This window comes from Cnephaeus nilssonii, assembly GCF_951640355.1.
Source record: "Cnephaeus nilssonii genome assembly, chromosome: 5".
In the NCBI taxonomy this organism is placed as follows: Eukaryota; Metazoa; Chordata; class Mammalia; order Chiroptera; family Vespertilionidae; genus Cnephaeus; species Cnephaeus nilssonii.
In genome coordinates, this window is record NC_137076.1 from 10070971 (window position 1) to 10087708 (window position 16738).

General features: G+C 42.1%; 1 protein-coding gene and 1 long non-coding RNA gene across 7 annotated transcripts in view; both read right to left on the reverse strand.

The window, feature by feature from the left end:
* The window catches only part of ZNF454 (zinc finger protein 454), a 29680-nt gene extending 24019 nt beyond the window's left edge, over window positions 1-5661 (reverse strand). The window contains exons 1-3 of one of the 6 annotated variants that reach the window (XM_079771278.1): window positions 4298-5661; window positions 2534-2636; window positions 293-419 (exon numbers count right to left, since the gene is read on the reverse strand). In XM_079771278.1, coding sequence (XP_079627404.1) covers window positions 293-419; window positions 2534-2566 — 160 coding nt within the window. In that variant the 5' untranslated portion in view covers window positions 2567-2636; window positions 4298-5661. Of the gene's footprint in view, window positions 1-292; window positions 420-2533; window positions 2637-2943; window positions 3125-3145; window positions 4274-4297 lie in introns of those variants that run through there. The other 5 variants (XM_079771279.1, XM_079771277.1, XM_079771275.1 and 2 more) reach the window with 5 other exon arrangements.
* Window positions 5662-6317: 656 nt separating this feature from the next.
* Window positions 6318-16738, reverse strand: part of LOC307099725 — a 33565-nt gene continuing 23144 nt past the window's right edge. The window contains exons 4-5 of the long non-coding RNA XR_013813545.1: window positions 11681-11724; window positions 6318-11177 (exon numbers count right to left, since the gene is read on the reverse strand). This is a non-coding gene — a long non-coding RNA (uncharacterized lncRNA). The remainder of the gene's footprint in view (window positions 11178-11680; window positions 11725-16738) is intronic.

Below are 16738 nucleotides of genomic sequence, written 5' to 3' on the forward strand. Positions count from 1 at the left end.
AGATGATTGATGGGAAGGTCCAAGATAGAGATGAGTTCCCAGAGGACAAAAAGATGGCTCAGGTCTGATACACAACCTATGCCCATGTCCTTCTCTCTGCCAAAGGGAGGGAGGATTCAACCCCCACTCACTCTACGCTCCAAAAGATTCCTGTGTCTGGGACATCAAGGTAGGCAGGTCACAGACTTAAAAATAACATCTTCAATCAGCCCATGCCAGCTATGTGCTACCAGTTTAAGGTCCCAAGAGATGTCCACGTGTGAAGGTAAGCCTTCAGAGGCTCCCCACTTACCCAGTGAGACCAGGTGGCTGTAGTTCTCCAGCATCACATCCCTGTACAAGGCCCTCTGAGCAGGGCTCAGCTGTGCCCACTCATCCTGGGTGAAGAGCACGGCCACATCCTTGAAGGTCACTGATTCCTGGAACAACAAGCCCATCCCTGTTGACTGGCGGCTACCCCTTCACATGGCAAACAAACTAAGGCAGGGTGTAAACACAAGGTAACTGCACAACACCAACAATGAATTTGAGAAAAGGGTCATGGAAGAGAAATACCACAGTAGACTGGCACCATGGACCAGATGCACAGAAAAAGTGGTGCATCAGATGGGTGCTCAAGGACAAGTCAGAAACTGGGAGCTGCTCATCCCTTTCAATGATTTCTACCACAGATTCCTGCCCTAGACAGGCTTACATGTGAAGGAGTTAGAACAATTTTACCAAACTCATTGGAACTTATACACTCAAATGAATGCTATCTCCCTCATAGTGCAGTCCATATCCTTATTCTCTAGAGCAGTGGTTCTCAACCTTCCTAATGCCGCGACCCTTTAATACAGTTCCTCATGTTGTGGTGACCCCCAACCATAAAATTATTTTCGTTGCTACTTCATAACTGTAATTTTGCTACTGTTATGAATCATAATGTAAATATCTGTGTTTTCCGATGGTCTTAGGCAACCCTGCTAGCGGTTCTCAACCTGTGGGTCGAGACCCACAGGTGAGAACCACTGCTGTAGAGCCACAACATGAGGAACTGTATTAAAGGGTCGCGGCATTAGAAAGGTTGAGAACCACTGCTCTAGAGGTTGGCTCTGCTCAAAGCCTTTTAGTAAATTATTGAAATTGAAAGCATAATCTTTTTTAAAATTAAAAAAAAATTATGATTATAGTTCACATACAATATTACATAGTAATTAGACATTTATATAACTTATGAAGTGATTCCCCCCATAAGTCTAGTACTTACCTGGCACCATACGTAGTTATTACAATATTACTGACTATATTCCTTGTGCTGTATACTTTACATCCCTGTGACTATTCTGTAACTTTCGATTTGTACTTCTTAATCCCCTCACCTTTTTCATCCAGCTCCCCAAACCCCTCCCATCGGACAACCATCAGTTTGTTCTTTCTATAAGTCTGTTTCTGTTTTGTTTATTTTGTTCTTTAAATTCCACATGTAAGTAGAACCATATGGCATTTGTCTTTCTCTGACTGACTTATTTCACAGAGCATAATACCCTCTAGGTCCATCCATGTTGTCACAAATGGTAAGATTTCACTGTTTTTCATGGCTGAGTAATATCACATTCATATATGTACCACTTTTTAAAATTATTTCATTGGTATGCAGTATTTCTCTGAAGTAAAAAGCTGTACATCTATGACTATTTTTAAAAAAAACAGGGTCCAGTAAATCTCACCACCTCAAGAAAGTGTTCCAATCTCTCCTCTCAACTCCTGTCGTAGGCACTGCCTTTATCACTTTAGATCCCTAATCTTACTTGCTAGTAGAAAGAGTGCAGGTTTCTATTTTGGACCAACCTGGATTCCAGTTCCAGTTGTCACTTTTGTGACCTTTAACAAGTTCTTTTTTTTTTTTTTAATTCTCTAATTTTAGTACATAAAGTTGGATGTATGTTTGTGTGGTAAAACTTAATAATTATACCATTTGGATTCATAGCCTTATTTATTTTTTCACTACTTGAGCTTTATGGGATAAAAAGAGAAAATTAAATATTCTAACTACTATATTTTCTACATTAAGCCCTTTGTATATCTTCTGCCATTTTGCACTTTTATTTTTTATTTTTTAAATATATTTTCATCGATTTCAGAGAGAAAGGGAGAGGGAGAAAGAGATAGAAACATCAATGATAAGAGAGAAGCACAGATCCGCTGCCTCCTGCACACCCCCAATGGGGATCGAGCTCACAACCTGGGCATGTGCCCTTGACCAGAATCGAACCCAGGACCCTTCAGTCCGCAGGCCAACACTCTATCCTCTGAGCCAAACCGGCCAGGGCCCTTTAACAAGTTCTTTAGCTTGGATGACACCCACTAGGATGATCCTGACATGGTGGGGGAGGGAGAATGTAGTGACTGCATCAGTCCTCTGAATGAGACTGGATTGGGAGAAAAAGCTCTGGTCAGGGAAAAGAAACATGCCCACACGCTCCAAACCTCTACATTCAAACCTAAGGCAATTCCGAGCGTGGACGAGTGCTCCACAACAACCCCCACTCACCTGGACCATGTTTGGCAGGTGCCTGACAGCCATTGCTTCTTCTCTAATGAGCTCTTTTAGGAACAAGCAGAGTAGGACTCCTCAGGCAGAAACTTCTACACACCTGTTATGGGGAGAAAGCACACAGCAGTCCAGAGTGAGGCTGTGAACATTCACATCCTGGGAGTCCTCCAATACCCCCAGCCCTGAATTCTTAGTCATTTGCTCCCAATTCTCTCTCCTCCTGAGAGCATTTCTGCTGGTCCCCACAGTAAAAGAATCACTCACCATTCTCCCCCCCCCACCTACACACACACACTTCCCCTAGCATCCCCCTTCCATATCGTAAATACATTGACTTCTCTTGGCAGAAAGCACTCTCCAGCCCCAGCTCTCACGCTTTCTACCCGCTCCCAGGCCTTTGCCCTTACGTTACTCTGAGAAGTCTCTCTATAGAAGCCTTTCCTCGCTGGACAGCTGCCTAATTCTGGGAGTGGAGTGAGGAAGTGCAGGAGGAGAGTCGACTTCTTTCTCCTCCAAAAGGAAGCAAAGAAGGGTAGATTCCCGCCCCCACTCCACCCCCACCCCTCTGCGCTTCACTGTCGAGGCTCTCAAGCCAAGCCCTTCTCTGACCTCAGGCCTGTCCTCTTCCGGGGCCCAGTTTGGGTCACCTGGCGTGAAAGGTAGATAAGCAGGTATTTGGGGGAGGTGGGGGGGGGGGAGGCAGGAAGAGGGAGAGGGTTAGGAATCTTCACCCAACCCTCCCGCCCTCTGCTCCGCGGCCCTCTCGGAGGGCTCCACACAGTGTCACAACCCCATCCGGAGCACCATCTACCCCTGGGCGTAAACGGGCTTCCCGGTGTCGGATCGGCTCTCAGATGCACGCCAGAAGCCCTGCCCGCTTCCTCCTGAGGGCACTCGCAGATTCGAGCCCGAAATCCAAGAAACCAAACCTGGTCGTCCCTTTTCTCTTTGGAATCAAACCTTAGCCATACATCCCGGGAAGTTTGCGGCATCACAGCAGCGTCCTCCAGAACGGAGCATGACCCGGACCTACTGAGCTTTCATCTCCGTTCTTCTCCCCGGGCGCAGCCACCCACGGCCACTCCCGCTCTCCCGCCGAGGCTCTGACTACGGCGCCTGGTTACCCACGGGTGGCCGAGGAGACCCCGCCAGCGGCGAGAGAGCTCCATCGCCCCATCGCCGCCGCAGAACAAAGAGCTGGAGTTTGCAGCCCGGGTCTGAACTGCGCTTGCGCATTTTCCTGAGAACCGCAGGGACGAATCTCCACAAATTCCAAGGCTGCGCCGTTCTGCTCCCCAGGCCACTTCCCATCTGGCAAATCCACCGCCGCGCGAGGAAGAAAATATTGCTCTCGCGAGCAGACAGCCCCCTACTTCCTACCCACCCCTCACCCGCGCCAGGTCCAGAGACTTTCTACACTGAAACTACATTTCCCAGGGGCCTCGGCGGGCCGTCGCCGGTCCAGCTTGCAAATAACTCCCCGCGTGCTAACTGGGAGTTGCGGCTTTGATTCCGCTCTGGTCAGACTGGGACTCGGTCTCTGCCTTGAAACACGCCCAAGCTAGAGACTAGCGAGAATCTGGGATAAGGCAGGTCAGGCTGGTGGAGCGGCGCCGGGTCCGCTGAGGAGTGCGGCTCAGAGAAGGTACCGGAGGAGGGAGGAGGACACAAGCCGAAAGGCGTGTGCCAGACCAAAGACCGCGCCAAGGACGTGAAGGCAATGAGACTGTGCATCCGCCCGGGGACGCCACCGACACTGACCGTGTGGCCGGCTGTCGGGCCTGGAGTGGTTCGGCGAGAAACGGGATGCGGAGGCGGGAGGACCAGGGCAGGAGGATGGCAGATGAGTGAGGAGGCTGCCGAGGAGGTTCGGTACCTGGGCGGTGGCTTCGGGCGCTGTGCCTGGGAAGCGGAGAGCAGGTGGAATAAATCGCTCTTGGCGGTTTATCAGGATTTTCAGGAAGATGAGAGGGTTTCAATTTTGTAGGTGGTGAAAAATTCAAGTATGTGACCTGAGGTTTGTCAGGGAACTAACCCGTTGGCTACCTCTTAGGCAGCAGTGTCAGTGACTTTTATGTGACACTACAGCATTGTTCGGGGTTTTACTGAAGGTTTCTGTAGATACCTACTTGGAGCACTTATGTGTGAGGCATTGTTTTGGGCTGAAATCCCTGCATTTACTCAGGTGTAATTCTCTTCGGGGAGGAAGTCAATAAAACAAAACCTCAGATACTGATGACGGTGGAGCAGGGTTAAGTTTCAGAGTGTGACAGAGGTTCGGGACTATTTTAAGTAGCGTTTTCGGACGTTCTCTGAGAAAATATCGAGCAGACAGTGGAATACAGTGAGAGAGGAAATCATGTGACTCTCTGGGGGGAAACCCTCTAAGTCGGAGGAAACAGGAATGCTGTCCAGAAAAGGGTACCTGGTGAGTTTGAGGCTTAGAAGCCCAGTATGTCTGGAGAGAGCCTGGTGAACAAGGGAGAGGGGGAGATGAATTCACAAGGTCACTAGAATCCTTGAAGACCATTGCAAGGACTTAATGTGTGTGTGATGGGAAACCCTTACAGGTGTTTGAGCAAAATAGTGACATGGCTGACCATACTTGGACAGAATCACTGGTCAGTTGTGTGCAGAACATGCTATGGTGGGCTAGAAGGAATACAGGGAAACCAGTTAGTAGGCTATTACAGCAGGCTGGAGGCGGGTCTGACTCCCAGTTTTATAACTTTTTTTTTTACAAGGTATGTTTTGAGAGCATAGTCATCCTATATACTAAAAGCCCAATATGCTAAGTGTCTGGTAATCTGGTCAGCCATTCAACCAATCAAAGCATAATATGCTAATGATATGCTAAGGCTGCTCAACGGCTCTTATGACGTGCACTGACCACCAGGGGGCAGATGTTCCTACCAGTAGTTTAGCTTGCTGATGGGATCTGAGCAAGACCGGCAGGACACACCCTGGAGTCCTCCCGCAGTCCCTCCCTGGCTGGCTAACTCCCGCATGCCTCCCTGGCGCCGAACGTGCACTGGTAGGACCCCTCGGCCTGGCCTGCACCCTCTCACAATCCAGGACCCCTCGGGGATGTCGGCGAGCTGGTTTCAGCCCGATCCCACAGGCCAGGCCAAGGGACCCCCCGTGCATGAATTCAGGCACTGGGCCTCTAGTTCTAAGATAATTAAGGTTTCTGGACGCCATGCTATGGAGTTTGGATATTATTGTTATTAGTTATTTGGATATTACATGAGGGTGATAACATTTGTTGGGTACTAACTACACGTTGGACACTTTTATAAGCACTTTATATTAGTTACCTAATGCAATCTAAAGCTATGAGGTTTGCACTATTAACAAATGAAAAAAGGGAGGCACCAAGGTTAAGTGCCTTGCACAAGGCCTCATGTCTAATGTATGGAACCAGGAGTCCTGCACCTATTGATAGAGAAAAGGTACAAAGTCCTCATTACTTGTTGCCCAAGATGGCTGAGAACTGACATACAGAGTCTAAGACTTCCAAAACTCCTGAAAAAGTAGTGAAACCTCCATTTATCTGGGTCATGTGTCCTGGCCCTCCCTCCATGCTTTAATATTTTATTGATTTTGAGTTACCGCATCCATCTTAGGCTTCAATAACTTCATTCTTCCTCTTCCCCTTATCCTGTGCCTTCCTTTTGAGTCTTTATCGTGCTGCTGTCTTTATCACTTTCTTCTATTTTCTACCCATTTCTTCACTGCCTTTCCTCCCATCTACTTGTATTCTTTTTTTAAACATATTTTTATTAATTTTTTACAGAGAGGAAGGGAGAGGGATACAGAGTTAGAAACATCGATGAGAGAGAAACATCGATTCAGCTGCCTCCTGCATACTCCCTACTGGGGATGTGCCCGCAACCAAGGTACAAGCCCTTGACCGGAATTGAACCTGGGACCCTTCAGTCCGCAGGCCAACACTCTATCCACTGAGCCAAACCGGTTAGGGCTCTCGTATTCTTCAGATGAAATGAGGTATAAGAAAAACAGGTGAACGGAAAGGAGGAAATTGGATGAAATGGAGAGAAATTTAAAATCTCAGTTTCTGAGGATACAGCTTAATTCAGTGTTCCATTCCTCCTTCATCTTTGATGTTCGAACTCCATGAATTAAAACTGCCCAAAGTCCAAACACTGAGAATCCACAGGGAACCTCTTCCATTGTCACCCACAAACATCTGCACCCATCACTGATTACCACCTCTTCCAGTGGAAAGTGTCCTTCTTCCCAGTGAAGAAGATTCCTATATCCTTTACCTGTGCTCCAAATCTTATTTTCCCACTTTGAGCTGCACATCCCCCTCCTTTCTGCACCTTTAGAGTCTCCAAATCTCTTTTATTATTTTTAAAAATATGAAATTGATTTCAGAGAGGAAGAGAAAGATAGAAACATCAATGATGACAGAGAATCATTGATCGGCTGCCACCTGCACACCCCCTACTGGGGATTGAGCCTGCAACCAGGCATGTGCCCCAATCGGGAAATAAACCCTGACCTTCTAGTTCATAAGTCAATGCTCAACCACTGAGCCACACCAGCTGGACTCCACACCTCTTTTAGGTGATAAACATGCTTAATTCTTCTACCTTAAGTCATGCAAACACATTCTCAGCAGATTGTTGGCTAAGTCAACACCTTATCAAACCACCTTTTCTTTGCCTACCCACTATAGAGGCTCCAAGAGGAAATGCTTCTTTTCTCAGTATTCTTTGCTACTAGTCTCCCTGTAACACAGCTGTGGTCAAGGAGATGTAAGCAGTAGTCTACTGAGGGGCGTCTGGGGAAACCTTTTCTAATAAAAGGCAGCGATGTTGCTAGTGCTACACACTCCATTTCTTCTTGCATTGAATGCAGATATTTTACCTGAAGCTGTGGCAGCCATGTGCCCATGATGGAAAAGCCATGAAACTCAAGGCATTGAATTATTTTGTCTCTGAACAATCCCACTGACCTCCAGATTTATTATATGAGGAAATAAGTCCCTACTTGCTCATAAGCCATTGTTAACTGGGCTTTCTATTGATGTAGCCAAAAGCTCTTCTGATAGAGGTTCTTTCAACCCCAATCTCCCTCTAGTTATCTTTCTAAACTCTCCTTTCCCAGTCAAGCTACTAAGTCTTTTTCAACCTTTAACTCACTCTTTAACCTACTAAAATTTACATAGTTTATCAACAACCAAACTAAGGGCAATATTTATATTTTTATCTTACTTTAACCCTTTGTAGCATTTGAAAATATTAACTATTCCTATCCCTACACTAAAATTCTCCTTTTACTTCTGTTCCACAATGTTCTCCTGATTTTTTCTGTTTTTTGTGTTTCTCTTAACTGTTGTTTCCAAGGTATGTTCCAAGACCTCCACTGGATGCCTAAAACAATTAAGTTGTACTGAACCCTATACACACACACACACACAATGTTTTTCCCCATAAATACATACTTAAGATAAAGTTGAATTTACAAATTAGGCACAGTAAAAGATTAACAGTAACTAATGAGAACAATTTTAACAAGATACTGTAATAAGTTATGTGAATGTGGCCTCTCAAAATATCTCATTGTACTGTACTTACCCTTCTTGTGATGATGTGACATGATGTAGTGGCTATGTGATGAGATCACAATGAAGTGAGGTGACATGGGAATTCAGCAAGCAACTCAGAATGGTGTGCAATTTAAAACATGAATTGTGGGGGTTCTTTTGGAATTTTCCATTTAATATTTCTGGATTCAAGGTTGACTGTGGATAACAAACTGTGAAAAGCAAAACCATGAATTGGGGTTTGGGGAACTATTATACTCCCAGAGAACCCTCTAATCAATGCCCGACTACTTAGTGTATAGTCTATTATGAATCTTCACTTGGATATCCACATACTCATCAAAATGCTCCCAGACTGAACTCATCATTGCCCACAAAATTGGTCAACTTTATATTTTTAGTTATGGCATCCCTATACATCCAAATAAGAAATTCAAGCACTCACATTTAATCAGTTACCACATTATCTAGATTCTGTCTCATTTTTGCTTGAATTCTTCCTCTCCCATCTCATTGTCACTTTCTCAGTTTAAACCTTGGAAAACAAGACTATATCATTTTTATTTTTATTTTCTAATCACATCTAACACATGTTTATAGCACTTATTAAATGTGTGTGAAATAAATAAAATTGTCTTTACTATAAAATCTCCATGATTGTTTTGCATATGCTTGAATTACAAAGGTTTTATTAATGTCAGATTTTTATTTCTATTAGTGTTCAGCCTATCTTCCTTTCTACTCGATTGTCAATATGATACAAAGATATGTATTTGAGTCCTAGGAAAAGACTATGTTATATTATTTCCTAAGTAATTAGCTTATTTAACAACAATTTAATGACTGTTAATTGAGGACTTAAAAAACAGTATACTATTGCATTAAGATTTGTACAATTATTCTATCACCTGTTTGCAACCAGCCGATGTTTAAGGGAGAAAATAATGCAAGGAGAAGGGGGTAGGCATGGGAAAATAAAAGGATTTGGTAGAGATAGAGAATTTTAACTTACAACATCCAGGGAAACCAGACTGTAAAATAGTAGCATCTAATAACATACATAACGTGGTAAAAGATTAAGGATGTCCCAATATTCATTATATCTACAGGTTTGTTGTTTTATAGAGCTTAAAGGGATCCTAGAGATCTTCTAAATCCAAAATCCCTCATTTACCAAATATGGGCACTGTGACTTGGTGAAAGTAGGTGACTTGTCCAAGTTAGTGACAGATCAGAGTACATACCAGGTCTTTGGGCTGTCCAGTTAAGCACTCTCACATATTCTCTACAATGTGAAATCTCTGACATCCAAAGGAAAATCTGCAGTATGATACAACAGAACTTATCTTCGGCATGAATCCTCGTTGTTTAGAATATCAGCTACTTAAGCCTTCAGATACAAAGTTTTTCTTTCTAATTCAATCAAGATTTTCCACTTTTATATGGTTCCTCTGCAGTGGTCTGTATCATCTGACATGGTATAATATACCTCACCTGAAAGATTCCTAGAATCATTACATTTATTGGTTCCTACATGATATGATATATCTGATTATCACTGACGAGTTCATCAAAAGGGGCCCAGTGAAAACTTGCCTCATGTATGAGTTCTCTGATGCCGTGTAAGGTTTGTACTCCGACTGAAGGCTTTCCCACATTCACTACACTGATAGGGTTTCTCTCCTGTATGAGTTCTCTGATGCACTACAAGGGATGAATTCTTAATGAAGGCTTTACCACACTGATCACATTCATAGGGTTTCTCACCAGTATGAATTCTTTGATGCTCAATAAGGTATGCACTCTGGCTGAAGGCCTTTCCACATTCATTGCACTCATAAGGTTTCTCTCCAGTGTGAATAACCCGATGTACAGTAAGGGATGATCGTCCAGTAAAATGCTTCCCACATACGATACACTCATAAGGCTTCTCTCCAGTATGAATCCTCCGATGTTGAGTAAGAGATGAATTCTTACTGAAAGCTTTTCCACACTGATTACATTCAAAAGGTTTTACTCCAGAATGAAGTCTCTGATGTTCTATAAGGTATGTACTTTGGCTAAAGGATTTCCCACATTTGTTACATTTGTAGGGTTTTTCTCCAGTGTGATTTCGTTGATGCAGGGTAAGAGTTGAGCTCTTACTGAAGGCTTTTCCACATTCACTACACTCATAGGGTTTCTCTCCAGTATGACTTCTCTGGTGTACAATAAGGTGCATACTTTGACTGAAAGACTTCCCACATTCATTACATTCATAGGGCTTTTCTCCTGTATGAGTTCTTTGATGTACTGTGAGATTCATACTTTGGGTAAATGCTTTCCCACATTCATTACATTTGTAGGGTTTCTCACCAGTATGAATCCTTTCATGTTGAATAAGGGATGAATTCTTTCGGAAAGCTTTTCCACACTCTTTACACTGATAGGGTTTTTCTCCAGTATGAGTTCTTTGATGAACAGTAAGGTTCATGCTTTGACTGAAGGTTTTGCCACATTCATTACATTTGTAGGGTTTCTCTCCAGTATGAATTCTTTGATGTACAGTAAGAGAGGAACGTTCAGTGAAGTGCTTCCCACATACATTGCATTTATAGGGCTTCTCCCCAGTATGAATCCTCTGGTGCTTAAGAAGGGATGAGCTCTGGCTGAAGGCTTTCCTGCATTCATTACATTCATAGATTTTCTTCCCTACAAACATTCTTTGAATCTTAATTAATTCAGAACTTTGTTTATCTTTTCCATGTGAATTCTGATAACAGGGCCTTTTTCCCATAGGAGTACTTTGTTGTATATCAATGACTGAACCCTGATTGGAACATCTTTCAAATTCATTACCTCTACATACTCTCCTCTCAGTGAGGGTTTCCTTATGGGTAACTGCCACTTGACCCAGATGTCTATCCTGGTTTTTCTGTTGCCCCTCTAACCAATTATCAGATTCCCATGTTTCCCTTAAAGAAGAATGCCAGAGACCTTCCTTTTCCATTATTACCCAATAGGATAAATCTTCAGTAATGATGGGCTCTGGAGTTGACTCTTTGGTTTCAAGTCTTGCCTCCCAGTCTGTAAAAAATAAAAAAATTCAAATGCACATTGGTTTCTGTGTTGGGAGACTGAAAACTACATAAAGTGGGAATGAGAATAAAACTGAGAATACATGGCACATTTGGAGAGCTTTTAAAGATGTCCCTACAATTAGGAAGAGAATTGGAAAGAAAGAAAAAAAAGAAAAGAAGAAAAAAAAAAAAAAAACAGCGAACCGGTCCACAAATAAGAGAACTAGAAACAGGGTAAGCAGAGAAAAGAGCGAGCCTATGTAGAAGGGATAGACATTAAAGTCACTGACCATTAGACAAGGCTAAATAATGAAGATGGAACGAAAGGAAAATATACAGAAGACCTAGGATTGCAAGAGAAAGACCAGAAAGCCCTGCCATGTTGTACCACTGTTCTTACAAGCCATTTCTTCCTACCTATAATTCTAATACTAAATCTTCAAAAAGATCACAGAGTGACACAATGAAGACTGTCAACCCTGGAATGAGACAACCAGGTTCAATACTTACCATCTTAACTAGTTACTTGTTTCTCCAGGTCTGAGTTTTCACAGCTATAAAGTGAGGATAAAAATAATCTGATAAGGATAATGTATATAACCTAACCTTTGAAAACATACTTGTCTGGAACATATTTGAAATTCAAACTCTTAAGGGAGGATAACACAATCTAAAAGCTTCCCCTCCCCACACACAAATTTCAAGCAGGCTGTAATTTTCTCACAAAGGTTAACAGAGTCCTAAAGGGCCCTACACTTTCCTAAATACCCATTCCTTAAAGATGAGAACTGGAGGGGGGGGAGGAGACAAGCAAGAAAGAATCTGCTGAACTGCTTCAGAAGGGGCTGAAAGAAGGACCACTCAGGCTTTATTTTCTGATCCCATGTCTTATTCCAGACAAAATGGCCTAGTGGCAATGAGAGGCAGAGGACAGGAAACTATAATCTGAGAATCTGTCAGCTTGATCAGAGTCAACAGAGCAGAGATAAATACTGAAGCAACAGACATAGTTTGGCATGTGAGCAGGAGGCTTTACTGTGAAGCAAGGGTTATGCATTAACTTGACTTCCTCCTTACAACCTGACCTGCTTACATATAAGATAAAAAGTGGAAATCCTAGTGGAATCCACCTCCAAAACACACCACCAAGTAACCACAGAGAGGACCTATCCAATCAAGTATGAAAATAACAGGCAACACATGAATTAGAGATGGCCACTTGCCCCACCTCACTGTCATATCCAGCTACCCAACTAAAATTCTTTGAGAACATTTAAAGTGCCACCCAGGCACAACATAAAGGTCAAAAGGGGGTTTCATCCTTTTAGACAAAGTCCAGATAGAACTACCTCCATTCAAAGATAAATGATACACAGAAAATACCAAGTTTGGAAACTATGTAGAGGGTTAAGAAATAAATTTTTAAAATAATGTAAACAATGAGAAGAAAAAAGCATAAAAATCAAAAGGGAGAACAAATATTGGAAGAATAATTACATGCTTCCAGCCATCCCAAAGACATCATAAAGAAAGTTGTTTTTTTAAAGTTGCATACTGGGGAAAGATATCTATAACAATAACTCAAAAAGAACTAGAACCTAGACTTGGAAAACAATATCTATGGAACACTAAACACACTAGAAAAACTGGCAAGACTTGAATAGGCACATAAGAAGTGGATACCTGAATGAATGGTTTAGCAATTCCACTATCAGGTACACACACCTAGGTAAAAATTTAACTTACAAAGGTATACCATTCATAATTTTAAAAGTAGCAGTGCACAACAGAAAAAAAAAAGGGAAGCAACACAAGTATCAATAATAGAATAACTAAATTGTCAAATACATATACAATGGAATAATTGACAACAGTGAATGTTTGTGTCTCCCCAAAATTCCTATGTTGAAGCTAAATTCCAATGGTATTATATTAGGTGGGATTTTTGGGAGGTCACAGGTCATGAGGGCAGAGGGGTGATGGGAGTAGTGCCCTCATAAGAAGAGATGGAAGAGCTTGTTTCCTGTCTCTCCACTCTCTAGCATGTGAGGACACAGCAGGAAGGAGTTGTCTCTGAACCAGGATGAGGGCCCTCACCAACAACCCAACCACACTGGCATTCTGATCTCAGACTTACAGCCTCTGGAACAGTAAGAAATAGTTATTTGACTTTTAAGCTACCTGTATAATACTCTGTTATAGCAGCCTGAATTAAAACTAGTTAAAATTAATAAACTATAGCTATACATATCAATATGAATGAATAAATAATTTAAACAAAGTCACAGAAAAAATATATAGCAAGAGTCTACTTAAAGTTTAAAAACAGATTAAAACTAAATATGCTGTTTATAGGTTCATTTATGGATGGCAATACTTAAAGAAAAGGGAAGAGAATTATCACAAAAGTGAGAATAGTGATTAAGTCCCAGAGAGAGGTTAAGAGTGTGTGAATGAGGAGCACACAAATTATGGTGAGGATACCAGTAATTTCCTGTTTCTGACTCTAGGTTTTAGTGCCTAGGTGTTTGCTTTATTATTCATTAATCTTTATCATTATTACCTATAAAAAAGATGCAGTATGGCATAATGGCTAAGACAACAACTCTGGAGCCATACTACCTGGCTCAAATTTGAGCTCCACCATAGTTAGCTGTGTGACCTTGGGCAGGTTACGTAACATTCTTTTTCTCACCTGTTAAATGGTCCCTATCTCTCACAGTGTTAATGTAAGAACAAAAGTTAGTTAATATTTATAGTATTTATATTAGCAGAGTATGTCAGTTTTGTTAATATATATTTTACATATTCTTCTGTATATATAACATTTCAAAAAAATAAGAACAAAATACTATTTTAGAAAATACTAAATGAAAGTTTTAAAATCATTATGTATTGCAGAAAACTTAACAGTCAGATTCATTTTATCTCTGTGGAATTTGGATACTTAATTTAAAAGTATTCCTGGCCCTGGCCATTGGGGCTCAGTTGGTTGGACATTGTCCTTTGACCAAAGAGTTGCCAGTTCGATTCCTGGTCAGGGCACATGCCCGGGTTGCAGGAAGCAGCTGATCGATGTTTCTCTCACATCGATGTTTCTCTCTCTAAAAACCAATTAAATAAATAAATAAATACTTATAATTATTTATTTATTCTGAAGACTTGCTCCCTAAAAAAAAATCGATTACCTACAAATTTAAAGTACTGGCTGATGTGACTCAAGAATTCAATTTGGCCAGTACTCTATACATTTATAAAGAAACACATTCTTAAATATGACAGATTCAGTAATTAAAGTACTTCTAAAGCATTCCTGAAATATTACATGAAATATGCAATTTACACAAAGGATTTTTCCAGGAATTCCAGAAAGTTCACTCTTAGGAATCTATTAATATCATACGAGGTCATGGAAAAAGGACACATGATCAGCAGATCGATGCTTCAAAAAAGTATTCGATAATATCCAACATCCAATCCTGATTCAACACCAAAAACCTTAGCACTGTCAAACATAAAAATAAAACACTTTAAGAATTCACATTAATAAAAGAATAAAGAAAAGGGTGTTTATTATTACCACTACTATTTAATATTGTTCCAAAAGTATGACTAATAAAATTAGACAACTGAGAAGGGAGGGAACTTTATTTTTCTGATTACATGACTATCTGGAAAACAAAACTGTTAGGGTGGCTTTATGAAGAATCAGTGAAATATTGTGGGCTTGGAACTTAAGTACTAAGGGTAAAAAACTAACTTCCAAGACTGGGCAGCATTTGTTGCTATTTTGCTATTTTATTAAGTAAAAACTCTGTAATGCACATAACACTATGCTTGGCCATGATAAGGATTCAATGACTGTTAACTATTAATATTACCATTATTTCATGTTACACAATATATACCTCTTTCTTCCTTTCCTTTTTCCTAAACAGGACTTTCAAGTGGCCCATACTCCCTTACTGTATTAAAATGCCGAGTTAACGAATAGGATTTTTATATTCTTTTGGTACTTGTCAGGTCATGACAGGAGTCCCCAGGACTGTGGGGTCTGGGAAAGCACAGGTCTTTCGGTATTTATGGCTGGGACGGCCATAGTAGAGGCTGAGAGCCTACAAAGTATTGAAGTGAGTATGGGGCTTGAGCAGCAGTGCCCACGCTTCCTAGGGCAAGCTTATTTCTTTTCCCTTTTTATATTTCCTCGATCCTGTGTAGTATTTCAGCTACTCTTCCCACTCAACCAGACAATTTCAATACTCACGTGATTGAACTTCTGGCTTACAGTCTTGCTACCCTACAATGCAGTCTCCATGAAGCAGCCAAACTGCTCCTCTGAATATGGCCAATCATTCATTTAATAAATGTACATTGAGCCAGTCACTGTTCCAAGTGCTAAGGCTATAACAATGAATAAAATACATTTCTGCCCTTAGGGAACTTATATTTTAGTGAGAGGAAGGGCAGTCAACATAATAAACAAGTATAATATTTAGTATTTAAGTGGTATGCCTTATGGATAAAATAAAACCCATAAAATGGAAACCCTATATAATAAAAGCGTAGTATGCAAATTGTCCCCTTGACCAGAGTTCTTAGTTCTTCCGGGAGTTCGACCAGGCGGTGGGGGCAGGGCCAGCTGGGGGAAGGGAGGAAGGCGCTGGCTGGTGGCTGCAGCAGGCGGCCAAGATAAGGGAGGGAGGCCCCGGCCGGCAGCCAGCAGCCGCTAGGGACCCTACCAGTGCATGAATTTCATGCACTGGGCTTCTAGTCCTATGTAATAAAAGCCTGATGTGCTAAGTGTCCATTTGTTCAACAGGGAGCAGATGCTCTGACCAGTAGGTTAGCTTGCTGCTGGGGTCCGGCCAATCAGGACTGGGCAAGACAGGCCGAACACACCCTGGAGACCTCCTATGGTCCCTCCCCGGCCCCAATCATGCACTGGTGGGGTCCCTCGGCCTGGACTGTGGGGATCGGGCCAAAACCAGCTCTCTGACATCCCCCGAGGGGTCCCGGATTGCATGAGGGCATAGGCCAGGCCGAGGGACCCCACCGGTGCACAAATCCATGCACCAGGCCTCTAGTAGGGAATATGAGGGAAAAGATTTGTAATTTTAAATAGCATCTTCAAGAAAGGTTTCACTGAAAAAGTGACTGAAGTGAAGGCTTTGGGGAGTGCCCTTGCTGGTTTGGCTCAGTGGATAGAGCATCAGCCTGCAGACTGAAGATTCCTGGGTTCGATTCTGGTCAAGGGCACATACCCAGGTTGTGGGCCCCATCCCCAGTAGGGGACGTGCAGAAGGCAGCCAATCAATGATTCTCTCTTATCATTTATGTTTCTATCTCTCTCTCTCCCTCTCCCTTCCTCTCTGAAATAATAAATAAATAAATAAATAAATAAATAAATAAATAAATAAATAAAAACTTATTAAAAGAAAAAAAACTTTGGCGACTAAGGGGGAGGATTAACAGGCCTACTGGAGGGATAGCACCCCAGACTGAAGGAAGTGCCCACGCTGATGCCCTGAGGCAAGGCTGGACTGCCTGTGTAAGGATGACCAAACTTTT